The sequence below is a fragment of the Aspergillus ochraceoroseus genome, assembly GCF_002846915.1.
Source record: "Aspergillus ochraceoroseus IBT 24754 chromosome Unknown P175scaffold_2, whole genome shotgun sequence".
Lineage (NCBI taxonomy): Eukaryota > Fungi > Ascomycota > Eurotiomycetes > Eurotiales > Aspergillaceae > Aspergillus > Aspergillus ochraceoroseus.
In genome coordinates this window covers 898,559-912,619 of record NW_024468477.1, presented here as the reverse complement: position 1 = coordinate 912,619, position 14,061 = coordinate 898,559, and the positions used below count along the sequence as shown (strand labels likewise).

At 46.9% G+C, this 14,061-nt stretch overlaps 6 protein-coding genes across 6 annotated transcripts; 3 read left to right on the top strand and 3 right to left on the bottom strand.

Annotated features, from left to right (window-relative positions):
- Positions 1–513: 513 nt before the first annotated feature.
- Positions 514–3,390, top strand: P175DRAFT_0431638 (Kha1p; the record flags this gene model as incomplete). The annotated part of the gene is made up of 4 exons (XM_040893495.1): positions 514–630; positions 686–1,102; positions 1,186–1,848; positions 1,906–3,390. The coding sequence occupies 4 exons, from the start codon at positions 514–516 to the stop codon at positions 3,388–3,390; spliced, it is 2,682 nt and encodes an 893-aa protein (XP_040753869.1).
- A 577-nt stretch (positions 3,391–3,967) lies between these two features.
- P175DRAFT_0431163 (coiled-coil-helix-coiled-coil-helix domain-containing protein) lies at positions 3,968–4,724 on the bottom strand (the record flags this gene model as incomplete). The annotated part of the gene is made up of 4 exons (XM_040893469.1): positions 3,968–4,112; positions 4,231–4,345; positions 4,522–4,556; positions 4,675–4,724. The coding sequence occupies 4 exons, from the start codon at positions 4,722–4,724 to the stop codon at positions 3,968–3,970; spliced, it is 345 nt and encodes a 114-aa protein (XP_040753868.1).
- Positions 4,725–4,944: 220 nt separating this feature from the next.
- P175DRAFT_0507318 (GFA family protein) lies at positions 4,945–6,110 on the top strand (the record flags this gene model as incomplete). The annotated part of the gene is made up of 3 exons (XM_040898259.1): positions 4,945–4,960; positions 5,535–5,706; positions 5,807–6,110. 3 exons carry the CDS (start codon positions 4,945–4,947, stop codon positions 6,108–6,110), a joined length of 492 nt encoding a protein of 163 aa, XP_040753867.1.
- Positions 6,111–8,467: 2,357 nt separating this feature from the next.
- P175DRAFT_0433083 (vacuolar protein sorting family 37 protein) lies at positions 8,468–9,306 on the bottom strand (the record flags this gene model as incomplete). The annotated part of the gene is made up of 2 exons (XM_040893579.1): positions 8,468–8,957; positions 9,041–9,306. 2 exons carry the CDS (start codon positions 9,304–9,306, stop codon positions 8,468–8,470), a joined length of 756 nt encoding a protein of 251 aa, XP_040753866.1.
- Positions 9,307–9,573: 267 nt separating this feature from the next.
- Positions 9,574–10,750, bottom strand: P175DRAFT_0499009 (ankyrin repeat protein). The gene has a single exon (XM_040896641.1). It carries the CDS (start codon positions 10,626–10,628, stop codon positions 9,966–9,968), a length of 663 nt encoding a protein of 220 aa, XP_040753865.1. The 5' UTR covers positions 10,629–10,750; the 3' UTR covers positions 9,574–9,965.
- Positions 10,751–10,788: 38 nt separating this feature from the next.
- Positions 10,789–13,661, top strand: P175DRAFT_0521629 (tRNA ligase). Its single transcript, XM_040899213.1, has one exon. It carries the CDS (start codon positions 11,091–11,093, stop codon positions 13,551–13,553), a length of 2,463 nt encoding a protein of 820 aa, XP_040753864.1. The 5' UTR covers positions 10,789–11,090; the 3' UTR covers positions 13,554–13,661.
- The last annotated feature ends 400 nt before the right edge of the window (positions 13,662–14,061 follow it).

Sequence of the window (14,061 nt, the reverse complement as noted above, 5' to 3'; positions counted from 1 at the left end):
TCTATAGCTTCACGCCAGCCAAAATCTATAGAAACCAGGCCAACAACCCCTATAAATATTGTTGAGGCCCCTCCTACAGTAAATTGTCGAGGCCGCGAGATCCAACTACCACACTGCTTTCAGGGTGACTAAAAATCATCTATAGACTGTATCTAATGACTACTTTCAACCATCAAAAATTTAAGAGATAATATTAATTGTATATGGTTAAATTGCTTCATGTTGGTTCTTATAGTTGGTAGTGATTTCGTGCATCAGGTGGGGCCGTGCATCAGGTGATCACCGACTGTATGGTGGTGCTGGTTGCATTCACTGAGTGCAGCACTCCAACATCCAATTCTTTCTTCTTCCTTTCATCATTTCTTTTCATCTCTTTTCATCTCTTTTCATCTCTTTTCATCTCTTCTTTCTCTTCTCTTCTCCTCTCCTCTCCTCTCCTCTCAACCATCTTCTTCCCCCCCCTCTTCTTCTTCTTCCAAAAATGGGGGTTTAAGGCACTTCACCCTCTCAATCATGGCCTCTAATTCTACTACTTCTTCCAATCGGGCAACCCCCCAGGGAGGTATTCTCGAGGGTGGCAATCCATCTCACTATGACCCCAGAAATCCTCTCATCCTATTCATTATCCAGGTATGTTTTGATCGCATGCGAATTTAGGCTTTCGTGCAAATCTAACCCTAGCTAGGCCTTTATCATCATTGTCCTATCTCGTCTACTACATTGGCCACTCTCCAAAATCCGTCAGCCGCGTGTCATCGCAGAGGTTATCGGAGGCATCTTGCTTGGCCCCTCCGTGATGGGACGCATCCCCGGCTTCACTGACGCGATTTTCCCATCTGATTCAATCCCAAATTTGAATTTGGTGGCAAATCTTGGGCTGGTCCTGTTTCTCTTCTTGGTTGGTCTGGAAACCAATTTGCGCTTTTTGACTAGTAACTGGCGTGTGGCCACCAGTGTCTCAGCCGCTGGAATGATCTTACCCTTTGGTCTGGGCAGTGCACTATCTTATGGACTATATAACCAATTTCGCAATGACCCCGGCACGACGGAAATCAATTTTGGCACCTATCTGCTTTTCATTGGCATTGCTATGGCTATCACTGTGAGGGCCTTTTTTTTTTTTTTCCCCTTCCCTCCCCTCTCTTTTTCTCTTACCACTGTTAAAATAATAGCTGATCGTCAAAGGCCTTCCCCGTTTTGTGTCGTATCCTAACTGAATTGAAATTGCTCGGAACCAACGTCGGTGTCATTGTCCTCTCCGCTGGTGTGGGTAATGATGTTGTTGGCTGGGTTTTGCTGGCGCTCTGTGTCGCGCTTGTTAACGCTGGATCAGGCATTACAGCGCTCTGGGTGTTGCTTGTTTGCGTGGGCTATGTTATTTTCCTGTCTTTTATTTTTCGTCCGCTCTTTTTGCGTTTTCTCAACTATACAGGTAGCCTGCAAAAAGGCCCTAGTCAATCTGTTGTCGCAATCACGCTTCTGATTGCGCTTGCTTCTGCCTTCTTTACTCAGGTTATCGGTGTCCATGCGATTTTTGGCGGCTTCATTATTGGCTTGCTCTGCCCCCATGAAGGAGGTTTTGCCATCAAATTGACGGAAAAGATTGAGGATCTCGTGACTGCCCTCTTCCTGCCGCTTTACTTCACCCTTTCTGGCCTCCAGACAAACCTGGGACTGCTTGATAACGGCACTGTGTGGGGCTATGTGGTTGCAATTATCGCAATTGCCTTTATTGCTAAAGTCGCTGGAGGTGCACTTGCTTCTAGGCTCTGCGGTCTTCTCTGGCGAGAGAGTTTCGCGATTGGAGTTCTGATGAGCTGCAAAGGCTTGGTCGAGCTTATTGTTTTGGTACGTATCAGTCACCCTCCGAAGAGTATCATTTTAGTAGTCTAACAAGAAATCCAGAATATCGGTTTACAAGCCCAGATTCTCAGCAGGCGGACTTTCACCATGTTTGTGGTCATGGCGCTCGTAACGACCTTTGCTACTACCCCGTTGACGACCATTCTCTATCCAAAGTGGTACCAAGTCAAGGTCGACCGCTGGCGACGAGGTGAAATCGACTGGGACGGCAACCCGCTCCACTCCGGCGACCGTAGCGACAGCGTGGCTATGGCCAAAGACCACCTCCAGTCCCACAAGGTTCGCAAACTCTTAGTGTATCTGCGCCTTGACGGTCTCTCCAGTATTTGTACCCTTGCCGCGCTACTTGGACCAATCCAGGCTCCTACCCCGAAGGTTCACCCAGAAAAGGCCCCAAGCACTAGGTCGCCGGAACCGGCAGCTGAAGAGTCTGCTGCAACTGAAATTGAGGATGATACCTCGCTCAAAGTCCACGGAATTCGCCTGATGGAACTCACAGACCGTGACTCTAGTGTGATGAAGGTGTCCGAGGTGGATGCATACTCACTGTGGGATCCGGTCATCAATACATTCCGCGCGTTCGGTCAATGGCACGATATTTCAATTATGGCTGGTATCTCTGTAGTTCCAGAACACTCCTATGCGGACACGGTTCTGGGAATGGCTCGCGAGGAGTCGACGGATCTTCTTCTGGTTCCCTGGAGCGAAACTGGTGCTATGAGCGAGCATCAAGGTGGCTTTGGCGTAGACGAAGGAAACCGATTTGCAGATGGACCTTACCCAAGCTTCGTGTCTAATATTCTCACCCAAAGCGAGTGCAACGTCGGTGTTCTTATTGAGCGGCCGATGTATACTCGCAATGCCGCGAAAACTCGACCTTTTGTCAAGCGATCTCTGAGCCTCATGAGCATTCGGAGCTCTGTCTGGGCTAGCCCTGCAGCCACTCGCTCCCACCATATCGTTGTGCCTTTCTTTGGAGGCGATGATGACCGCTTCGCCCTACAGTTCGTGCTCCAACTCGCGCAGAATGACCAAGTCACGGCTACGGTCATCCACCTAGACTTTCCTCTGACGACACCAAAAGCACCAGAGGTTGCCAGCAGTGGTAAACAGAGCGACTTGACAGGATCCAAGTCCTCGAACTCTGAGCTTACGAGAACATTCCGACCCGAATCCGACGCCATCTATTTTGCAACGCTGCGCGATTCCTTGCCGGATACGCTTTCTTCCCGCGTAGTTTTCAAACGCGTTTCCCCGACCAAGGGCGATGCGGACCCTGTTCAGCTCGCTGTTAACACCGTCAAGGAGGAAATGACTCGTTTGGTCCACAAAGCCGGCAATGTTGTCGTTGTCGGGCGGACCAACAACCGCGTGAACCAGGCTGTCGAAATCGGAACCCCGACGTCGGGGGAGGTTGGTCCTGATGCTAAGGCCGCGCTAGGAGCAGTTGCCCAAGCTATGGTTCGCACAGAGAACAGATCCGTCGGTGACGTTCTTGTTCTACAGGCCGCCAACCCGAGAGCCTAGACACTTTTATAACATATATATGGATTATTGGACAGGTCCATAATCTGATTCTAGTATAGATATTCACCCGGATATGAATTATGGGGTTTATAATATTTCAATTTACGACTCTTTATGTGAGGGCAATGTGGACATATATACTTTGATGCTCGTACTTCATTTTTACTTCATTCATTACTTGCCTCTCATGTCACATTCTTAGCACCAAGGCTGCTTGTCAACCCTACGAGGTTACTGTTACATGCTCCGTCAGAGAACCTCATATTCAAGACCTCACTGACTAACGAATCGAGATTTGGCCATGTAACCACAGAAACATGATAACTCGACTATCTTATAACATGGCATATAAGACACAAGTCCAAATTCCAACCCTCTTAATTTAGACAGACATGGATGCATATGCATATGTATGTATATATACAGTAAACAAAGTAAAGATATCATATCATATCATAAGTCGTCATACACCCTCTTTCACTTAAAAACACACTTGCATCATCACTATCCATGACTTATATATATCATACATTTTACCTCATCCTCGCACAAGCTTACATTGTACACTGTGTACACATCACGAGTGATTCCCCGACGACGACACCCGCGATGAATCCTGTGTCTGTGGTGATATCTGCGTCTGCGGTGATCTCGACATCGACTTCGTTTCGTCCACAAAAACAAGACCGAGGTTTTTAAAGTCATCTGGGGCCATAAGGTTTCTACCATTGTTAGTTTCAAGTTTCTAGCAAACACAATGCATATCTCTCTCTCTCTCTCTCTGTGTGTGTGTGTATGTGTGGGTTAAAAAAAAAAAAGAAAAAGAAAAAGAAAACATACTTATCCATCCGACAAGCTAAATATCCCTTTGCTAGCTTGCGGCATTCCTCGTCGTTCACGCCACGCTGCAGTTTTAGACATTTCAGGTAGTTTGAGACAAGGTGTTTGCATTCGCCTGTTATAGCTTATTACGTTGGTTAGTTTATTCGTTCATTCGTTCCATCAATCCAATCCATTCAAGTTAAGTCATGTCATGTCATGTCGAGTCGAGTCGAGCCGAGTCAATGTAAGCAGGGTGGTGTATCGGTGCAACAATGCGAAACAAATAACAGGTGAGGGAGGATACAGTACCCTCGTGGTCAAGAGGAAAGCTTCCTCGCTCGGGACTATAGAAGTCAGCTTCTTCTTCTTCTTCTTCTTCTTCTTCTTCTCTCTCTCTCTCTCGAGTTCAGCTGAAGCTGAAGCGTAGCTTAGCTCATGGTGATGATATCAGTGAGTACTCACGGCGAAGGTTTAATATTCGTTGCGCCGCCACCTGGGCTTCCGAAACTCATTATGATATTCCTTGTGAAATTTAAAAAAAAAAAAAAAAAAAAAAAAAAGAAAGAAAAGAAAAGAAGAAAAGGTAATGCCTACCTAGTCAGGTCAGAGAAGAAGAACAGGAATCAATCTCCCAAGCATCGGAAGGCGAGACAGAACAAACAGCACAAACAGTGTAAACGCTACAACTACGACAAACGGGACATACGGTGCAAACAAACACCGTGCGTATCCATGTCCATCAGGATTCGTCCTCGACTTTGTTAGTTAGTTAGTTAGTTAGTTAGTTTAGTTCAGTGATGATGCAGTTGCTTAATATTCCAGAGGGATCCAATCAAACGGGGGTTCCTAGGCATGTTGTCGTTACCACTTTCCCTAATCTATCCGTACTCTGGTAGGTACGGAGCGGAGTACATACATATGGAGGCAATGCAAACATTCCACTCGGATCTGTGCGCCGTGCAAAAAGATAAAAAAGGCTCTACTCTACGTAAGTATATACATATATATATGACGTCGCATTTGCATCCAGTGGAATGCTTTTTAAGAACTCTTTCCCCTGGAAGAACCTTGAATTAATCAGATTATCTTACTATACTTCCAAAAAGCACACGCTAATCTCAAAATCCATCAACACCAACATAACATGCCTATGTACGTTGTCGCTGGACCCTACTACTCTGTACGGAGTACTCCGTACTAACCCGAGTTACCTACCCTGGGGATAAACCTCACCCAATAAATAACATTCGCCTCTCTTTTTTTTTTTTTTTTTAAATTAATCAAACTGCTAATTAACCATCACCCTGAGCCCAGGCTGCTAGAAGGAAGCTGCCAATGCGGCGGCGTCGAGTTTAATCTCGAATCCTCCACGCCGGTTCCTTACCAGCTTTGCGCGTGCGGTATCTGTCGCAAGATAGGTGGGCACATGGGGTGCGTGAATCTCGGTGGAATCGCGGATAGTCTGAAGATTACAAAGGGGAAGGATCTGATCAAGTAAGTATGAGCTTTTCTTCTTCTTCTTCTTCTTCTTCTTCTTCTTCTTCTTCTTCTTTATTATCGACTCTATCCGGCTGGAAGTGCTGACAAAGTTTAGAAAATACACTGCCGTCAAAGATCGCGGCACACCGAACGAGAAGATATGCGAAACCGAGCGGAACTTTTGCTCGAATTGCAGCACCATGTTGTGGCTTTGGTGTCATCGGTGGCCTGACTTGATTCACCCGTTCGCCTCCGCAATTGATACCGAGTTGCCCGTTCCAACAGAGATGTCGTGTATCTTTGATGCTTCGAAGCCGAAGTGGGCGACTTGGCCCGAGGGCAACAAAGTGATCTACGATCAGTATCCTTCGGATAGTTTGGAAAACTGGCATAAGAAGCGGGGGCTATTTATTCAGTAGTCGTTGACGTTGACTCTTGACCGGGTTTACGATACAATCATGGAAGCCCATGGGGAAATAAATTACTCGTGTGGGAAATTTTTTTTTTTATCAATGGGTAATATTCATTTTGTTCTATTCTTGTATCCATGGTCTATCTGAATAGCTGTTAGTAGCGAACATCAATGGCATGAATCGTGTCATGTAATGTGGAGCTTATCAGTTCTCCAAGGTGAAAAGAGTTTTTCTTCAAATGTATTCAGAAAATACAGCAAAAAGAAATCATCATTAGGAATCAGGAACAGGAAAGAAGGCGACTTACTCTTGACTCGACGAAGCTCGTCCACGAAAACAATTCGGTCCTAATATGACATTCAATTAGCAAAAAATCCACGACATGTCAAAATGTGTGAACAAGCAATTGAGTGTCAACTGAAGTCAGGCTGTGAAAGTTAGCTTAGTTTTACAAGGTGATAAGGAGAGAAACCAACCTCATTAAATCAGATTTTTTGTAAGTGATGTTCATTTCCGTACAGGGTATGCACAGATCAAACAGTGTGAATAACAGAATTCATCATTTGATGTTGACTGGAGGTGTTGGGATAGGGACCAAGTTATGACAGTACCTAGGCAGGCCCGTTAGCTGGCTTGCAAGACTAAGTATGAGACATCCGCAGAGCGATTCGCAAAAGACTCAGGTGACGAGATCTCAACAAGCAATACACCTCCCAGCACCCGCAAAGTTTGTACGCTTCGCTGTTTATGGATGAAGGGAGATGCACAATTATGTCCGCCCGTTCGTTCAAAGTATCTTCATCGAGGCGGGGGATAAGGAAAAGTATAAGTTGTGCAAATATTTACCTATTACAAGTAACGTTAGTCAAAGTTATTGAAACGTAGCTTGAGCAATAGTGTACGAGGGGAGAAAAGTCAGACAAGGCTGAAACTTAATGTAACGACAGATTCCACATGGTGATTAAGATTGAGGAATGCCTTTAGCGTGTCATAGAGTCATCACTCGAGGGCAGGAAGTCAAAAATGTAAAAAAGAAAAAAAAAAATGCAGCATACCTTTTCAATTGAAATTTTTTGAAAGGCGGCAGTGAATTTGCTATAGGGATTACAGACCTAGACGAGATAGCAAGTTAGCAACGAGTAAATAACATGACTCAGAGTAATTCTAGAGACTTTGAATAGGTCCTTCATGATTTTTCGGCCTTGGATACTCCCGTTAAGGAATTCATCCTAAAGCGAGAATAATGCAGGAAGGGGAGATCAAGTAACTCACATTGAGAAAACAAAGAGCAATTGAAGAAGATACTACAAGAGGTGAAATAGAAAAACAAAATCATTTGCATGGTCAAGCTCAATCATCCTGAGCGTTGAAGCTGCAAGCTTTGTAGACGGAAAAAATTTTATTGTGGGCTTTGACGGTTTTATACTAAACCAAATTTCTACGTACGGCAAGCGAAATCTGCCAACAAAGCTGTTTGACAAATTGACAAACGCCCCACTTTAGTAAACCACAGCCTGAGGCTTGACTACGAGAGGGAAAAGGAAGAGAGAGGCTTACATAGATGCAGTAAATGTGTTAAGACAGCAGGAGAAACCTGCAAAAGCAGCAGAGCACAGCATGATTTCTATAGGCTCGGTCAATGACACAAGTAAAAGCCACGCTGCAGACCAGAATGCTTTAGTTTTACTACATCCCGGGGATAATGATGGATGGGCTGTCTTGTCCTCTGAGCTGCTATTATGCACATACATTTCCTTTCAGTAGTTGAGGGTTGAATAATGTCGACCTGGGAATGAGCTACTACTATCGCCAGACCATCCACTCGCATTAGGTGACAGTTATGAATGAAATTCTCTTCCTGCAACTTCGGTTCTGGTTTTCGGTGTAGTCATGGGGGCTGTTTTCGCCCTAGGTTGGGTTCAGACTCTATAGTCCTCCTATCACGGGCCGCTCGGGTTGGTCCTGGGGCGCAAAAGTCCTGACTATGCGTTCTTCAAGGGTGTTGGGGTGCCAAGCAACGTTGGTGACGATAACTGGGCCAGCATAAAAGAAGTGCGAGCGACGCCAGAAATGTCGGAAAATAGAGAGGAGACCGACTTGGAAAGCGGGAGACGGAACCTAGCTGAATGAACTAGGCTGAAGACAAACTGACGGCTTTATGGAAGCATTGGTGTGTGGTAGATGTAATAAGGCGGTAACGGGGCGTGACACATAATGCATGGCCTTGGTCGTTATTTGGGGTTCTTTGCAGATTGTATAGCAATATTAATAACTTATACCCTTTCCACTTGATCGCACTGGACTGGTATCATGCGTTTTCAATAAAGCGACAAACACTTTACTAAATCAAACGCTGTCAAGTCTCACCGCCACCCCCCAACTCTCCCCTCATCCCACCTTGATTTGGCCTCTCTTCTTGCCTCCAACTTGGCGGACTCGGCTCGAACCCGTCGAATCCAGTCCCCTACCTCCTTCTCGGTTGCTCGCCCATGACGTTGTTCCTCTTCCAGGAAGCTTTCCTCCACAGCTTGGCATACTGCTTCCTGCTCGGCAATCGACGCAGCGAGTCGTTGATACAGCGCCTTGGGCGACCAGGGCGCCAGGGCCGTATCCAGTTCCGACTGCTTTTTGCGCCACGAGACCTCGAGCGATTGATGTGTCAGAAGAAGTTTCTCCGTTGATGAGCGCAGGTCACCTAATCGGGATTGAAGTTCGAGGAGATGATTCGCAAGATCATGGTTGTATTTCAGGAGAGATTGAAGGGTTTGTTGATGCGCTGCGTAGGATGGATGGTGGCTGGAGAGCGCAGATATCAGGTCAGGGCTTGTCAGAATAGTTTGTAGATCTACTGTCCTGTAGAAAAGTAAATCATTCCATCGTTAGTGATCTGTCCTTGGATGAAAGTGACGAGGATAGTAGAAGAGGAAGGCTCGTACGGTTTCTCTTTTACACCTTCAGGTAACCAGCCTTCCTCGATAGTTGGAGGCTGTGGTAGGACATTTCCAGCATTCGGAGTGTCGGAAGATAGATATCGGTTGCCTAGTTGAGTTGTCCCGCCGGGTCCATACTGGCCTTGCTGGAACAGCTGTGGTGTCCCTGGTGCAGGTGAGTTGACCTGGGGCGTGCCTTTGCGACTGGCCTCATGACTCCCTGGCTTCGGCGGAGGAGGAGGGGGAGTATCGGGATGCAAAGCCGGGTTCATTTCGGAAGAATGATTGAGAGATGTTAATGTTTTGTTGTTGGTATGACATTGATGGAATCAAGAGGTTCGGAGCATATGTAATGGGGAATGCGGGGAGCTCCAGCGACACGTGATACAATTGTTTACTTTTGAAGTACGCACTTCATATTTATGTTCTTCTTGCAGGATTTCGATGCCTAAATGTTTAAAAACGCCCTATGCAGGTAGTGGAATTTAGTTAAATAGATTACTGCCCTAGATGGTGGAGGTTATGAGATTGATATATGTGCGTGCTGTATAGCAGAGGTAGGGTTGTATACAGCGATACAGCCTCTAATTACATTTTGTGAAATACGCCTCGAATTAGTTCAATTCCTTGCTGAGACTATGAGCACTATAAATCCTGTAAGGAAATGGTAGATGGATGTTTCGTGGGATGTCGACTGCGGTGCTATATCCAGGATCCGACCTAGCATAACCCATAGCCATTGAGATAGATTCACCATACTAGGCAAACAGTACAGCTGGTCACCCGGTTTACCATGATTGAATCTTTAATTCGGCCTCATCAAACCGAACTTGGGCATGGCCGTATCCCTGTACGAATAGAATAGAATGCATGCCAAGGTGTATACATCTTATATTCGTTTCTCGTGACTTTCCAACTCTCGTGTATTTAATTATTCCACCCTTCTCCGCACTTCCTTATCCTGTGTATCAATGTTGGACCCCTGGATTGCATCCATGACAAGCTGCCGAAGTTGGCTTTGGGTTGCTTCGCTGTGGAAATCCTCCCGAGCAGCAAGCTCATCGATGCGGCGTTTAAATTCCGGATCCACCTCACTGACTCCTGCGCTCGCCTCCTGCTCCGACATTGTCCCTAGATTTACCTGGATATTTGGAGGTAGCGGTGGAGCCGGGTTCAGCGCGTTTTCGGGTGACAAGGCATCGGGCATGGTGCCCGGTATGCCAGCTACTTGTCGGAGGTATGCAGCAACCTGGGGGAAAGAGCCGTCACCCTCGATGCTCTCCTGTGCCGTGAAACCTTCCTCGTTCGTCCGGTTGTAATCCACACCTAGCTCTTCAACAAGGCATTTGGCAATGTCGACATTCTCGGTGACAAAGAGACAGGTTTCGCCGTCCTCGTCTAGCAGGCTGACATCCACATGGAATTCCTTTACTAGCGCGCGAAGAAGCTCAATGTGTCCGTATGAGGCCGCAGCGTGCAGCAAAGAGTATCCGTGTTCGTCCTGGCCCGAGGCGATGGTAGGATTCGAGCGCAGAAGAGTCAGAAGCGCAGTGGGGTTGTCCGCAGCTAGAATGTAGGGGTTCGGTTGAGTCATCGCGAGTCGCTAGTGGAGGTGGCAGATGAGTCAACGAGGCGTTTTTGGGAGGTTGAAATTGTCTTAGATGGAGTGAAAATAGCTGGTCCTTTTATGACTCTGTTGATTGTGGGGGGGGGGGGACTTTTTAGTGGCGTAGGCGGAAAGAAGAAAAAAAGAATCTGACTCGTTTCTCAGCCCCGCGATAAGAGGTTTATCTGCTCTTGTCCTCACATCCCCTCCCTCCCTCAGTGGGAATGACACACTAGACACCGCCACAAAAAGTGCAAGGCTGTGCCTGACACTACTGAAGCAGTCATCGAGAAAGAATACTTTAATAAATTGTTTTCTCTGCGGCAAGATATTCTTCGTTCCCTTCCCCACATCTCGATTTCTCCCCTCCCTCTCTTTCTACCGGGTCCAGCCAGTATCACCATCATTTTGCAGGATATTATCCGAGACAATCATTCCATTCATAGAATAATGGAGAAACGCAGGATAGTCCAGCAGGACCAGCAGGAGGTGAGCCGACTTGCTAGCGCGCTGGAAACAGCCCGTAAGCAAGGTAAGGGAGGCAAGCGGTCCTTTACTTGCAAGAAATCTACTTTTGTCGTGGGGGAAGACAACAATATCTCCGTCGACTCTTGGAAGTTTATGGACTGGGATTATAAACAATTTGACCTCCCGACTTACGCTCGAGGCTTGTTCACCACAACGAGGACAGACGGTAGCGCGGAAATTTCGATTCGAGGTTATGATAAGTTCTTCAACGTTGATGAAGTTGACACTACGAAATGGAAGAATATTGAGACGAATACCCGAGGACCATACGAGCTCAGCGTGAAGGAGAACGGATGTATTATCTTCATATCTGGCCTAGAAGATGGCTCTTTACTCGTTTGCAGTAAGCATTCGACCGGCGGCCGTTCCGATACTGATCTGAGCCATGCTCAGGCTGGCGAACAGTGGATTAAACGGCACGTCGCGACAGTTGGGAAATCAGCGAAAGATCTGGCCCACACATTGCGCAATATGAATGCCACGGCTGTCGGTGAACTTTGCGACGATAAATTTGAAGAGCACGTCCTTGCCTACGATGAAGCTTCCGCTGGTATTTACCTTCATGGCCTCAACTTCAATGTTCCACAATTTGCAACTCTCCCCAGTTCTGAAGTACATAAGTTTGCGGACGCATGGGGTTTCAAGAAAGCGAATTTCCTTGTCCACGACGATCTGGATTCCGTGAAAAAGTTTCTCGAAAGCTGTGCGGAGACTGGGTCCTGGGATGGCCGGGATACCGAAGGTTTCGTCATTCGCTGCCAAATGAGTGAAACGGGCCATGCCCCGTTCCGGGATTGGTTCTTCAAGTATAAGTTTGAGGAGCCGTATTTGATGTACCGACAATGGCGTGAATGTACCAAGGCAGTGCTTGCCTGTAAAAGCCCGAGAATTAAGAAGCATAAGAACATTACAGAGGAGTATCTGCAATATGCGCGAAGACAGTTCGCTCTACACCCCCACCTCAAGGACCTCTACAGACAAAACCACGGCATTATAGCGATGCGTGATGGCTTCTTGAAGGCGCGAGGCCTGAGTGGGGCTCAGATCATCCAGATGGAAGCCGAGGGGGAACAGGAAACCCGGGATATTGTTTTGGTTCCTGTTGCCTCTCTAGGCTGCGGAAAGACCACAGTGGCTTTGGCTCTGATGAAGTTATTCGGTTGGGGCCATGTACAGAATGATAACATTCCCAAGCAGAAAAATAAGCCGAAGAAATTTGCTACTGATGTTCTCAATCTTATGCTGGAGGCCCCCGTGGTTTTTGCTGACCGAAATAACCACCAAAAGCGTGAGAGAAAGCAACTTATGGAGGATGTATCCACATCTTGTCCTAACACACGGTTCGTCGCCCTCCACTATGTCCATGAGCCCAAGTATCAGTTGCTTCCCGGGATCCGCAAAGTGACACGGAATCGTGTGCATGATCGCGGCGACAATCACCAAACTATTCGTGCTGAAACCAAAAGCGCTGAAGAAGTTATTGCGATTATGGAGGGCTTCCTATCTCGATTCGAAGCCGTTGATACTGCTCGCGAACCGGATAGCGGGTTTGACGAAGTCATCGACCTGGATGTTACAGCCTCCTCTCGAGAAAACCTCGAGGTGGTGGTGAGAGCTCTGCATTCATTTTATCCTCGGCTTGTAGAACAAGTTCCTTCCGAGGAAGAACTTGATGATGCTATCAACTGGGCGAGGACCGGCTATAGCGTTGACGTGGACCTTAGCCACACGTACAAAACAGTAAAGGCGTCTAAAATGGAAAAAAGAACGGCAGACACGTCTACCCCGTCCCCGTCCCCCAACCCCGAGGCGAGGGCGAAAAACATCGAATACTTTGGCATTAATCTACCCGCAACGGAGGTACTAGACGTCCTGCATTCGTTGTTCTCTCCAGCTACACCGAAAGAAAAGGCTCGTCTCTACCACCATTTGGTAAACGGCCGACGCGTGCAGCCTGCTTTCCATGTGACGCTGATCCACCGCGCTCACAAGGGCGAAAATGCAGATATCTGGAATGACTACACGCAGCGCTATCTCGACAAGATAAACGAAAATACTCCTACAGATCACAACGGCATGCCTAAGCTCGGTCTTGCCCGGGTCCGTCTCGAGCGTCTTGTCTGGGATAATCGTGTAATGGCATTCGTGGCGCGCCTCATGCCCCCCGACGAGAACGACCAGGAAGAATGGACCAGCGTGAACGCAATCCCACATGTCACTGTTGGCACTGCGTCGCCACAGATCAAACCGGTGGAAAGCAACGATCTGCTGCTGCAATGGCTTGAAAAGGGCTCTGGGGGTGCAACGGGCATCTGGGAAGCGGAAATCCCGGGCGTAAAGGTAGTCAATGGAACAGTTGGATTGGTGATGAGTCGGGGACGGTGATTCCATCTATTGTATTCCATTGCATTGCATTGCATTGCATTTTATTAGCATGGCATAGCATTAACATGACCCAATAGCATTTTTGCATGGCCAAAAAAAATCATGTCTATGAAATATATATATATATATTTTTTTTCGTACCTTTCTAGCACTAGTAATACTACGCATTGTAAGTCCTGTTAATTCAACCCCCCCCAACCTTATGCTATGTATCGCATACTCGTATAACCTAAGTACCTAACCAGGTAGGAACGGAATACGCATGGAAAGAACAAGCTCAAGCTACTACTGTACTGTAGGGTACTAGTCCATCCTGATAGATAATAGATAGAAGAAAGAAAAAGACACTAGATCGGATTGAATTTGTCTCCTTACGTGACCTGTCCCTATGAGATACCTACCTACCTACCTACCTACCGCAGAAGAAGAAGAAGTAGGATGAGTTTGGGTTTCGCTATCCAGTTCTTACAAAGGAGTACGCTGTACCTAGATATAGTCCCTGTGTGGG

What these genes read in the sequence shown, in the direction of transcription:
- P175DRAFT_0499009 (XM_040896641.1), bottom strand. Translation starts at nt 10,628, where the DNA reads ATGACTCAACCGAACCCCTACATTCTAGCTGCGGACAACCCCACTGCG.
- P175DRAFT_0521629 (XM_040899213.1), top strand. Translation starts at nt 11,091, where the DNA reads ATGGAGAAACGCAGGATAGTCCAGCAGGACCAGCAGGAGGTGAGCCGA.